The 13,307-nt window shown below is 51.5% G+C and overlaps 1 protein-coding gene across 6 annotated transcripts in view; it reads right to left on the bottom strand.

The window, feature by feature from the left end:
* Positions 1 to 13,307, bottom strand: part of Nav1 (neuron navigator 1) — a 252,045-nt gene that overhangs the window by 166,344 nt on the left and 72,394 nt on the right. For all 6 annotated transcript variants that reach the window (XM_005375186.2, XM_005375187.2, XM_005375188.2 and 3 more), the window contains exon 3: positions 10,398 to 10,501. In XM_005375186.2, coding sequence (XP_005375243.1) covers positions 10,398 to 10,501 — 104 coding nt within the window. The remainder of the gene's footprint in view (positions 1 to 10,397; positions 10,502 to 13,307) is intronic.

The following is a 13,307-nucleotide window of genomic DNA, read 5'->3' as shown; positions in this document are numbered from 1 at the left end:
TGATGTGTTCTCATGGTTCTCTCTGGCACATGTAGTAGTCCCAACTGGGACTTGAGACCCATTCTCTACTCCCACTTGCAGAATAAAAGGGGACTGCGGACATAGTTGTCTAGCATGAATGCTCCAGCATGCTCACACCTCCAGGAAGTCCTCCTAGATTGCTTCACTTGTTTCCTACCAGACCAGGGACTGCCTTTGCTTTGATAGGGTGTTGGGAGTTGAGACATTGCTGTGGACTCTGCAGGTCCTTGGTTCACAGTCTCTGGCCCCAGGAGACTTTCTGAGTTCAGGGGCTGGGGATTTTTTTTTTCCTGGGCTAAAAGGTCAGATGTGTGAGTTCAGGAGAGATCTGTTGTCTGCCCGCCTATTGGGGGAAATGAGGCTCAGCAAACCGGAGGTTGGGAGAGGAGCCAGGTTCACGGGCCCAGTCTGCTCTGTGGCTAGGCAGTCCCAGGCAGAGTGCCACAGTGAGTGGAGAGGCCCAGAAGGTCTAAGCTACAGCGCTCATTCCTTGGAGCTCACAGCTGCCTGGACACATCTTCTCAGCCTCTACACCAACAGGACAGCTGTGGAGCAGGCCTGAGCCTGCCCTCGTTATGGAAGGGAGAGGCAGAAACAAGGCTTGCAGAAGGGAAAAAGGTCACCTGTGGTTGCAGGAGGAGACAGGGCCAGAGCCCAAAGCCCAGCTGGAGGATGGTTCCCTTCAGAGCCCATAGGAGGCCGGTGGCCCCAGAAGGACCAGAACTGTGGCTGAGGCTTGCTCAGAGGGCCTGCTCCAGACCTGGGGAGCGGACGGGAGCCAGAGCCCAGGGGACTGGCCACTCCTCCTGCCAGGGGTTTTTGCAGGGCTGCAGCAGTGAAATGCCCAGGCTGGACAGTCCAACGCTAGTGAACATGGAGTCTTGGTTCCTTGTAGCCCTGGTCCTGAGAGGCAACCTTGGAGGAACAAATGAAGGTGGCAGGCTGCTCCTTTCTCTTCTGAGGACAGGGCTCCAGGCTCTCCAGGCAAAGAGACTCTGCTTCCCACTTTAAAACCAGAACTCCAGGACCCGCTGCAGGGGCACGGGTCTGACTCAGTGACCTGGACTGCCTCACAGGAAGAACGGTCCCCTGCCCTCTGTTATCTGGCTGCCATTGAGGCCTGTTCTGGCCAACACGCAGAGCTTGAGCCCTTCACCTGCCTGGCTTCCTGTCCTCTACTGCTCTCCTATGTGCCCTGCACCTTTGCTGTGCCCTGCTTCTCCTAATATCTTTTTTTATATGAATTCCACTGCACTTTTTAAAGCCAACTTCAGCCCCCCATCCTACCAGGAACTCCTCTCTGATTGCCCCGTCCAACACCGCTCTTCACCTTTCCTTCCCACTGATTATATTCAGGAGTCACGTGGTCACATTCTGCCTACTTATATCCTAGGGAGACTTCTTCTCTGGCCAGCTGAATTGTAAACTCTTACACAGGATAGTTCATGCTCACGGATGAGGGCAGCAGATCCTATAGTTACTAATCGCCTATTATTGCCAGGGACCCTCTTAGGCACATCATATTCATTACTTCAAAAAACCCTGGGAAGCAAGGACTATCACTGTCTTTATTCTGCAAAGAAATACACTAGCCTGTGATACAGAGGAGGCTGTTGGTGGAATCAGAATTTGAATTCGGGTCCATTAGATGCCATACCTTCCTATAACTTCATGCTATCACATGAAGCTGTTTCCAGGGACCTGCTTAATAATGTGGGACCACGAAGTGTGGACTTTCATAGCAGGAAAGTCTAGGGTCCTGGACAAGGAGTGGAGATGGAAAGGACGGTCCTGCCTCTTTACCTGTCCTGCTGTGGCCATCTGGTGCCCGAGGTCAGTGTAGCCTGTAGTCAATTTAGGACTGGTCACAAGTCCTGGAGTTGGGGATGGGATGCAGGGTGGTCCTCAGGATCTATGGCACCACACGAGCAGTGTCTCAACCTTATGACATCTATCCTAGAGTCCTGGTCACTTTCAGTGGACAAGTTGAGGACCTTCCGGGGTCTTCCTTAATCGCAAGTCTTAGGGGTCAGTCTTGGGTTCTCTTCCTGTGGGCTTAATAGAATGCTCACATTTATGACACTTCAGCTGGTCATGTGAGAAGTTAGCTGGGGAGGGATGGATAGAGGATCTCTACTCCTTCTGCTCCTGGACCTCCATCAGGGAAAAACAGAAGGAAAATACCTAACCTAGGGCACTCCTTCTGAAACTACCCATTTAAAAATCATATCTTCCTACTTCACAGGCCAATAAAAAGCCCAGGAAAAGAAGTCCAGATGTTTCCCACATGTGTTTGTCCTGAATGTTACCATGACAACTGACTGTCGCATACACATAGCTGGGGTGGCTGTTGCACACTGGGCCCCAGATGAGCTCTGCACCACCCAGGTGCATCACCTTTAGACCAAGACCAACCCGGGTGAGTTGTTATGGTGACTGCCAGCGTGTGAGGAAGACTCCAGTCTGGCGAAGGAAGGAGTGTGTAAAGTGTGTGCTTGTGGTTGTGACTGTGTGTTGGATGGAGACACATAAACTGCTCGTGTAAGAGGATAGCCATTGGGATGGGTAAATCTACAGTCAAACATGACTCATCCATGCAGTTGTTTCAACATCACTGAATCACAAGGCTAAGTGGGACCTCCAAGATAATTTTACTCAACATTCTCCCTCAGGGCAGAACTGACCCATTGGTAATAAATCCTATTGCTTCACTGCGGACCAAGTAAACCCTAAAATTCAGGAAGAACACAAGGCCCAAAGCCAAGGTTGTCTTGCTAACCCAGTGATGACATCCTACTCCAGAAATGAACTTCTTAACCTGTGTTCACAGCCCGGATTCTGGAGGCCCACAGAAGCAGTCATCAAATATGAGCCAGGTATGGGGAAGATGGCCATTCACCCCTGGAGATGTATTATGCTGTCAAGCAAGTTGTTACATAGATTCTCGACTCCAAAAATTTAGAGACAGCTGTAAGAGTATGGATGAAATTTACCTGCCTTAACTAGAAGCAGCTGGGACCGTTGTATTAGGGAAAGCGGGCCTTCTCCCTGCCCTGGAGAAAAGCCACTCCCATTTGGTGGCTGCACTGATCTGTTCCATTGGAACCTCTGTGCTTTATTAGTTTTTGTTAGGTTTTTCAATGAGGCATTAAACTTAACGGAGGAATGCCATGGCTTCATATTTCAATGAGTTTTAATAGAATAATCACTGGCAATTACTTGGCATATAAAAATGGCTCTGCACATGCTAAGAATACTCAGTGGTGTGGTGGGCGGGAGTTTCAGTGCCAGGAGAACCTTGCCTTCCCAGGGGCTGCTTTCATCACCGAGAACTTGCCACCTCTGTGCTCACTGCAAACCCAGCTTCTCCGGCAGGAAGGATGTGGTGAGCTCACAGGCTCAGCTCCGGCCCCTGGCTGGTCTGGATGTGGACCTGAGCTGCCCTCCCTCCCCTTCCACAGGCGCGCAGCTCTCCTCCTGCCTGGAAGTTCTCTTAGCTCTCTGACCTCCATCACTCACACCAAGGGCACCCTCATTTCCTTCTCCTGGCCTCTGTGCAAGTGGGGTGACTTCCTTGCAGGGAGGGATGACCAGGCAATTCTTGCTCTCCCTGACCTCGGGGCTTTGTCTGCTCTGGGAGGCCCATGGTGCCCTTTGGTTCTCCTTGGCTCCCTCTGCTGGCTTGCACGGTCCACCCCAGCAGCCACACACTGGGAAGCGGGTTTGGATTCTTTTGCCCCTTAAAGGGCTTGGGTGGAGGACTGTGACTGGGGAGTTCTTAGCACTCTTGTGTCCTCAATCACCTCACTCTACAATGCCTCCTCCAGAGTTGTTCCTGGGTAAGCCTGGTGGGGGAGGCCTGTCAGCAGGGGATTTTAATCTTCTTACCAAGGGGGTAGGCAAGCATGGGATGATGTATTCCAGTTTCCACCCATCAGTGGCGCTGGAAAGAGGGCTACAGCCTGCACAAGCCTGTCTTTGAAGCCAGCACCTTGACACAAAGCCCTGCAGGCTCTCTCTCTGCCCAGGCAGAGGCCATGAGCTTTAGGGCTTCCCTCAAGCACAGGCCTCCGCTGGTCTTAGAGAAAGGGCCCACCATGGAGGAGGTTCAGAAAGCAGCTCTGCCTCCCACGGCCCCTGCACGCTCCAGAGCAGGGTGGAGCAGTCCTGCCTGAGGAGATGCCCAGTCACCAGGCCACCTGTCATGTGGAGAAGGACATTCTCTAGATGTATTGCCTCAGGCCTGACCAATCCATGGTTGTTGGGTTCTGGAGGAAGTCTATCGAAAGCCTTTTTAGCCCCAGGGACAACACTAGATGCTTTTCTGAGATATGCCCTAGGGAAGATAACATGATGGCTTACTGGTCAAGTCTCATTCCTATGATAATGGAGTTGTATTGGCCTTGCAAAAATGGTTGAGATCGCCCCAATTCCAGGGCTGCCTCCTTTGTTCTCCCTGAATAAAAGATTACTGGAGAGGGCCGTTGGGGCTTGAGTCTGGGAGGCGACTAGCCCCCTGAGCCCAGATATATGGCTCTGGAGTTGTTCTTTTGAGGAAGGGATTGATACATGCACGGGCACCTCAGTCTGGGGACCTGTTCGCCCTGGACAGGGATGGATGAGTAATCCGACCCTCTCAGACAGCATCTACATCTTCAGGAGCCCTGTATGGCATCAACACATGAGAACTGAACACAGGGCTTGGGTTTCCTAGGTAGAACTGAAGCAGTGCGTCTCGGGTTAGACAATTGAACTCTAAACACCTCCCAGAAAAAAGCCAAGTCCAAGACAGGCAGATACTGTGTAGAGAGGGGAATTCTCTGGAGAACCACAGGGAGATGTTAGCATCTGCCTCATCTACTCATCTTCTCCAATGTAAAGCACTCAGGGCGAACAGAGGTAGTCCTCAGACTGCCTCATCTTCTCAGGGAGTGTCATGAGGCCAGAGCCCCACTTCTGCACTCTAGGGTGGAAGATATATTCCAGGGTTGAGGCTTCTTCAGAGACACTATGTAGATCATGTACAGCTGAACAGGCTGTACACCGCACAGCTCCAGAACTCATCATCAACTCCACAGTTTGCTTGTTTTGTCCATGGATGTATCTCAAGCTTCTAGAACAGCATCTGGCACACAGTAAGTGCTTAATTAAAAATTGGCAAATGACTATAAATTTCCTCTGGAGGTGGCTGATGCAGAGGTCCTGGTTTTCTCAGTGCAGCAGGAAACATGGAAGCTAGACCTTGTCAACCATATATTGTATCTTGAGCACTCACAGTTGCAAATTCCACGGAGAACCACTCACAGACCTTCTAGAATGGCAGCAGTCTGGGGAAGGCCTGCACCCAGGGTAGCCATGGGGAAGTAGGGCGCCAGGCTGTCCGGCCTCCATTATTCTGGATGAGCCATTCAAATGGCTCTTACTGGATCCAAGTCAGTGCCTGCAGATAAATCCCATTCCCAGCCAAATGCTGTCATGAGAAGTCACTCAGTCTTCTCTCCTCCTCCCTCCTCCCAAGCAACAGAATCCAGATCCCTCCAGTTTCTATTTCAAGCCCCTCCAGCAGGGTACCTCAGATGACCTCGCTTCTCTGGCCTCTTCCTTCCAGCCCCTCCTAAAACCTGGCTCTGCCATGCCCCTTGGAACCTCCATGGGTCTCCTGGACTTGCGCCCCTCCTCCCACCATGAGGTCAAGGCATAGATGGCTAAGGACATGACCTCTGAAACCCAGCTGCCTGGGTGCAAGTCCTGGCTGGGTCACCTTGGGCAAGTCATGCACACTGAGCCACAGTCTGCTCACCTGCAAAGTGAGTGAGAAAACAATAGCACTTTCCCTGATGACACACAATACTAGGTAAGTATTATTACTATGTACCAGGCTGTCTTCAGGCACGGTACCTGTATTGAAGCATTTAATCCTCACAAAGCCCTTGACGGAGGATACCCTCATCATCCCCATTCACAACCAAGGACCCGGATGCAGGAGAGATTAAATAATTGTCCACAGCTGCACAAGTGGGAAAGGTCTGACACAAACCAGGGGGTGACGTTCCAGCCTCATGCAGTTGTTGGGAGGATTAAATGTACTATGACAATGCCTGGTTCACAGAAGTGAACCATGGCCAGTGTCAGCTGCTAAGAATGTGATTATGACCTCCCATTCCAGCTCCTGGGAGCCCACTTGGTTGCGCAGGCTGCTCTGTTTATCCAAGGGGCACCCACAGACCCCCGCCCTGCCAAGCCTCCTCTGCCCCACCCTGGCACTGGTCCACTGGCACCCTGAGAACATGGCTGATATTGCCTACCGCCAAGCTTGGCCTGTTTTCTAGTCAATTGTCTGCATGTCCTCTCTCCACGGATGGCTGGGACCTCAGCTCATCTCGGCTCTAATGTCCCCAGAGAGGAAGGAACACAGCAGTGTGAACTCAGCATGAAATAACACGGGACTGGAGTGACAGAGATGCCAGCGACATCTTGGGGCCTGCACAGGTTGAGGGAGATGCCAGCAGGGACTGTGGCTCACTGACCCCATTTCCCTCCCCAACACTTGGCAGGGCTTTAGGGAGACTGAACTGAACCTAGACAGCACACAAGCTGTCCAAGGGCAACTACTGGCAGCAGATGGGCAGGCAGGGGAGTAGGAGGAGAAGGCACAACCTTCAGATGGGCTGGCCTCAGATCCCTGCCGCTAGTTCTGTGTCCCACACAGCTTTTTATAAGCTCGCTGGGTCTCAGTTTCCTCACTCACAACAGAGTAGCAATGCTGACTTCAGAGAGGTGCACTAGCTGTGTTCACAAAGGACTTTACAGATAGAGCACCTAGCCATGCACCCTGCACTTAACGGGTTCAGTAGCTGGTGGTCATCATTGTTGTTTGCTTATTTCAGTGTTTAGGGAGTCAGCAGGCAGCAGTCCTGGTTTCGATTCACCTGCTAACCCACCTTTGCTCTTGAGCGAGACATTTCTCCTCATCTCTCCCATGGAAAATGAGGCCACCTTGGGTGACTTGTAAGATTCACCAGAGTTTTGGCTTACTATGTTCTTTGATGATCTCCTTCCATCTCTGAGCTGCACCCTATCTAGAAACCTGGAACAAAGTCTTCTCTCAGATGGTACAGATACCACACCTCACTCCACCCAGGCAGGAGGGCACACCAGGTGTGCAAGTTTTCTTAGAATGAGGACTCTGCCTCTGCTCCCAAATCCAGAAGACGAACAGTTTAACTGTGGCTTAAAGGGCAAAGAAAGGAAGAAAAGTAAAACAACCCCAGTGTGAGGCCAAACTCTACGCTGCCCCTCCCATTCTATATATATCAGCTGTCATGTGAGAAGCAGGCAGGGAGGAGGCTCTGGTTCGCTCCCCAGTGACACATGCTACAATGAGAAAAGATCCCTTCATTATGTGTCCACTTAGCGCTCGTTCCAACATGCCACAAAGTGGAAGTAATTAAGGAAACTGTGTAAACCTCGGGGCAACCTTCCCCGGGCCTCCTGCACACAGCTTCGCACATGTGGGCACGTGGCAGCGTCAGCCCTGGCTTCCCTCAGCTGTCCAAATTAGGATCTGATGGTGGCCTGTGCACAGCCTGGTGCTGAGTGTGAGCATATGGGTGAGCACGTGGCTCCCAGGCAGAGCCAGGTGGGCATGGGAGGGTCGGGTGCACATGCAAACACCTGTGGGCTGGATTCTTCCATGCTCACCCGAGTGCAGAGGCAGGAGCAGCTGGGTATAGACAGCCCTTTTTGAAGGCCACCGTCATGCCAGCTTGGAGGCAAGTCCACATGGGAAATCCTCTTTTTGCCACATAAAGATTACAAGGCTTTATTTAGACTCCAGCCCCAGTGTCCAGGCAGTGGTACAAGGCGGAGAAAGCTCTTTGGCCTTCTCCTGCCCCTGCCGTCTGCTGCAGGGAACTGGAGGCTGGAGGCAACCATACTGGGAAGAGGGCCAAGGGAGACTGGTTGCTCATCCTCAGCTGGTAGAGGAAAAACAGGCGCACAGAAGACTAGTGAGCTCCATGGCTGCTTACTCTTGATTCCGTACTCACCTGCTCCACTCATTTCCAAACAGTTCATGGATAGGAAAGGGGAATAGTTAAGCCGCAAGATATGTACCCCCGCCCACTGTGACCTACAGCTTGCAATGGAAATAACATGATCAGTAACTGAAACCACTGGGTTCTGAAAGTGGCATAATTTCATGCCACCTCCATGGCAACCAATTCTCCTTCTGCAAGGAGGGGAAACATGCCCAGTGCCCCTCTTGCGCTGAGGACCTGCTGGGGGAGGCAGGACTGACTGGCTGCCTATCAACCCATAGGGGAAGGTCACTGGGGGAGCTTTCGGCAAGCCAACAAATTGTCCAGATAAGTGTCCCTAGACAGGGAACTCCGTGAAGGCAGGTCAAAGTCTTACTCATCTTTTGCTCAGTGTCACTACAATATTTGGTACAAGGCAAGCACTCATGGATGGCCTTTGGATTGAAGAGAAGAATACATGAATAAATAAGTCATGTCATGGCTGAGGTTGGGGTGGGAGAACAAGATGTAAAATGAAACCCTCAGGTGTCTCCTTTCTTCCTCCCTTCTGTTTTCTTCAAACTCAGAAGACTGTGAGCTTCCCATAAGGAAGGCAAATCCTAAACCCCTCTCTCCATCCAACGCATCAAAAAGCTCAGTGTATGCTCAGCAAAGATGGATCACCATGACAACTAGCAAGCGCCAGAGCAGAGGCAGCACTGTGAACCCCGCTCCTCTTCCCCAGGCACCATAGAGGAAACTGATGCTCCTTGCAGTTCGGTGGGAAGCCCACCTCTGAAGCTCTCTGCCGCCCAGAACACCCACCCGATGATCTATTAGACACTATCACTTGTAGCTGGTGAGGGTGGTCTTGCAGCTGACAAACCCCAAAGAGTCCTCATGCGAGTCTGCAGCAGATGCTAAAAGCAAAAGTCCTCTCATCAGCTCATGGGATAACAATTAGGGATGAGGGCCTGGGTAGGTGGATGGAGATCATTAGACTCTAACAATGTGGCACACACATAAGGAAGCCATTACACTAAGAAAACTGCAAATGTAAAAATAGAGCTCCACATAGTTTCCTGGTTACCACATTCTAATTCTGATGCTTTGTCAGTGCCAGTGAAATTTGGTTTCCTTGTGTCCCCGGCCATGCCCTGGTCCTCTTGCAAATGTACTTAGGGTGAGAGGAGATGGCCCACTGTTTGAATGCCCCATCCCTCTGCCAGGATCTTCCTCTGCAAAGCTTGCTATGGAGCAGCGAGTGTGCCTCTGCTGCTTGCACAGTCACAGTGGACCTAAGATCACTGCTGTTGACCTTTAAAGAGGTCTCAAAAGGATCAGCTCGTAAGCCAAGGTGACACTGGACCGTCTGTCTACCAGGGCATAGTGAAGGAAGGAATGGCATGCATGCTATTGGTGCCAAGTTCTGGCAGGGTCAGTCTGTGCTGTCTGCCCCAGCCTCATCCACCAGGCCAGCGCACCAAGATGTGGTTGTTAGACAAACCACCTGGACAATGTTAGGTTTTCCAACAGCCAGGTCATTACTCGGCTGGGGCAAGATTCTCCTGGCCTGGGAAGTACAGGGCAGTACTGGGTCCCTGCAGTGTGCAGTCTTATGTACCTCTGATGTGCATCAGAGCATCCGTTAGGCATTTTTTTCATACTGTGAGAAAAATCAAGACACACTCCTAAATACTACTAAGAGTTTGGCATCTGACCTAGTTAGGACCTGATCTAAGGCATATGAGGCCCTCACATATTCACTCCTCATTCATTTGTTCATAGACACTGGCACCTGAGAAAGCACCTGGAACAAGCACTGTCTCTGCCCAGAAGCAGACCACTGTGTGTGGTCACTGTTGGGTCCCTGAGGTCTGAGTAACCAGGTGATATGTTGCAACACAGGGTGACACCAGAAGGGGCTCATGTGTGGAAGTGGTCTGTTAAAAGCAGTCCTGGGAAAGGACACAGTTGCAGGCTGCTGACCAGGTAGCTCTGGCTGCCTCTCTGGCTCCCAGCACCTTCACTTTAACCTGGACTTCACACAGAAGTTGGTTCCCATTCTCCCAGTTTGCCCCCCTTTTATACAACCACAAACACACATACATACACACATAGTGACTCCCAGAACCTGAGTAATGGACAAACATGGCACCCACTGTTCACTCCTTATCCTGACCCAGAAGTGTCCTGGATTCAATGGACCAACCCAAAATTGAGTCAAATATGGAGAAGACTCAAAGTGCAGGTCACAGAATAGTGTCTAACTGTCAAGAGATGGACCTGTGTGGGCAGGGAAGAGCACTAGGCCAGTCCCCCCATCCCAGGAGGAAGTCTTCCCTCCAGAGCACTTACCCACACCAGAGAAGCTGCCCTCTGTCCTGCTCGTGGGGCTGGAGTAGCCATCAAGGGCCCAGCTGCCCTGAGGGATGGGGCCAGGCTCCTGGTCTGTCTGCAACCTGTGGGACCAAGAAGGAGCGATCATTCATGGCCTCCAAGCCGCTCCATGAACTAAGAAAACTCCTCAAGCCTGACTTTCCCCTGCAGGTGCCCTCTGGTGACGTCAGTTGTCTTTTGGTGTTCTACCCATTCACAGGACAGTGGGCACTGGCCAAGTACCGGGAGGTCAGGAAAAGAGCAACAGGCTCAGCCTGGGTCACAGTGACTCCTAGGAGGACAGGCTCACCCTGGCCAGTTATGGTAGCAAGAAGGAAGGGTGAGGTCTCCGGGCACCAGCTCCCAAGTGCACACAGACCTCTGAGCACAACCCCAACTGTACACTCGCTCCCAGGAACAAAGGCCGTGGGAGCTTTCATTATAGGCAATTACCCTGGGCTCTTGGAGCTGGCCCGCCCACCCATCAGCCCGCTGTCGCCAGCTAAATGGATCCTTTGGCAGCTTGGCAGGAAGGGGAGGGAAGGACTGTGCAGGCAAGAGGGGAAACTGACGGGCTGGGCCAGGGGCCCTAGTAGTCCCCAGTGCTGCTGAGATTTGTCTTTCACTCTGCAGCTTGTACTTCTTTCCGCACCTAGACAGCTATCACTTGGGCCCAGCTCTGCTGTAAGCTCACTGTGTAACTGGCAGCAAATCTCTTTGCCACTCAAGGCCTGGCTTCCATCACAGGGCAAAGGGATGACCTCCAGGGCTCAGGGCAGTCTGACATCTGGGGTTGCAGGAGGTGTCTGTGGCCACCGCTAGGCTCTCTCTAAGCCACTCAGGCTGTGTTGAGCTCTCCTGGGTCTGCAGGTCCCGGGGTGGTGCGGCACTGGGAATAAGGCAGGGTAGAGTGAACCTAAGAAAGCAAGAGACTCCATCCTATCCCCCAGAGGTGCCTGGTATGATAGGAACACTCTGCTCAGGTACAGGAGTGCCAAGGGGACATAGAAAAGCTGGAGTTGACTGTTTTGCAAGTTAGCATGGACTCTGGCTTTTGAACTAAGAAATGCAACATATTGGTGAAAAAGTAATAAAAATTCTACTGGGGAGAGGGAATTCTATGAAACGCATCAAATGTTTCACTGAATGACATCGTTTTTGTAAAGAGCTAGGAACAGTGTCTTGCTCAGAGCGGGCATAATCAGCATCAAAAATAGGAGTGGTTTGCTATCCTGATTGTTACTGGCATTCACAGCATGCAAGGGACTTTGATCCTAGGAGCATGGAGGAGGGCAGCCTTTAGCCCTCCGTCCTCAGTCAGCTTTGCACTTGAATCTACATCTGCCTCTACCTCCCCAAATATACCAGGTCTCTGTGTCTGCCCACCTATTACCCTGAAAGGACAGTGCTAGCTATGCTACAAACCAATCAGAACTAAGCTTCTGGGGGTGCGGCCCACGCAGGCAAATAGGCAGTGTTCGGCACTTCGGGGCTTCCGCTCGGGGCAATCACGCTTCAGGCGGCGGGGAGGATGGCCTTGCTCAGGAAGTTGAACCAGAGGGAAGAAAACCATAACAGTGACACCAATAACCCTATCCTCCTGACACTATTAACCAGAATTTCCTAAATGAAGTCCAACCCAAGATTCGCTCAGTAAAGGAAGGAGTGACTATTGGGGCAGCTAGAAACAGCAAGGGCAGCTAGAAAGAGTACAGCTGCCAGGGTGATTTTCCAGGAATATGGAGGGGAGTGAGAAAGGAGAGAAGACCAGAGGATCCAGAGGGCAGTCCATGGGGGCCCTTCACCTTCTCCTGGCCAGAGAGCTGGGGCATCCAGAGGAGGTGGCAGATGGCAGAAAACTGACTTCACTGGGAGAACTGCACCAGGATCCTTTTGAAAAGAGATGGCTGGGAAGATGGGGAAGGGCAAAAAGTGACTGATGGATTCATTCTCTAGAGAAGCAGGCCAGGCGCAACCAGACTGGAGATGATGCAGGGAGCCCTGGAACCTCTGCTTTTGCATCTACCTAGGGCTTTGCAATAGGCCAAGGTGCTGGAGGTGGGGAACAGATTTCCACGAAAACAGGCTGTCTACAGATTCTAGGGAGCAGATGGCACCTCTTTGGCTATGAAGCTTGGAAGGGCGGCCCAGCCAGGCTCTTGGCAGAGTTGCCCATGGCAGCAGCTCTTGGCCCTGCAGGGTGTGCTGAGTCCCCGCCATCTGCCTGAGCGTTATGGGGTTTCCTTGGTCCTCCTCTCACCTTTGCTTGGTCTCACCCATGACCCTCTCTCCACCCCTAATCCAGGACCTGAAAGGAGCAGGGTCTAGGCGGTGGGGTGGCCAAGAAAATCTCTATTGGGGTGATGTGACATGTTTCCACTTGTGTTGAAAATGCAAACATGCAATAAATGTTTGTTTAATGAAGGAGATAGGTTCTGTTTAAATTGCATTGAAATCTTCAGAGAAAATATTCTGACCTCCCTTGGAAAATGTCAGGTTCTAAATATATCAGGGGACTTCTACAGTGAGTAATATAAAATCTTCAACCGTTTAATGCCTAGATACTTTTTCCCAAGGAATGAATTCAAAACAAAGGGTAGCAGGTAGGAGAAGAAAGTCCAGGAGTCACCAGGAAAACATTTAGCTGACTGGAGAAAGGACATTCAGGGGAAGGTCAGGTTGGACTGTACCTTAGTGCCAGGGTATTTGCCTAGCAGGTGAGAGGGCCTGGGTTCATTCCCCAGGACCACAGGAAGGAGGTCTGCCCTGCATTTTTGCTTCTTGAGTTCTCTCATCAGCTTTAGCATACAAGTTGAGAAAGTCATGAGGTGCACAGTGAATTGGCCCTTTTGGAAAAGGACAGCAGTACACTTTGTGGTCAGTACAGTC

The sequence above is a fragment of the Chinchilla lanigera genome, unplaced genomic scaffold (genome assembly GCF_000276665.1).
Source record: "Chinchilla lanigera isolate Chin_1 unplaced genomic scaffold, ChiLan1.0 scaffold00005, whole genome shotgun sequence".
NCBI classification, from domain to species: Eukaryota; Metazoa; Chordata; class Mammalia; order Rodentia; family Chinchillidae; genus Chinchilla; species Chinchilla lanigera.
This window is presented reverse-complemented; position numbering and strand designations above follow the sequence as displayed.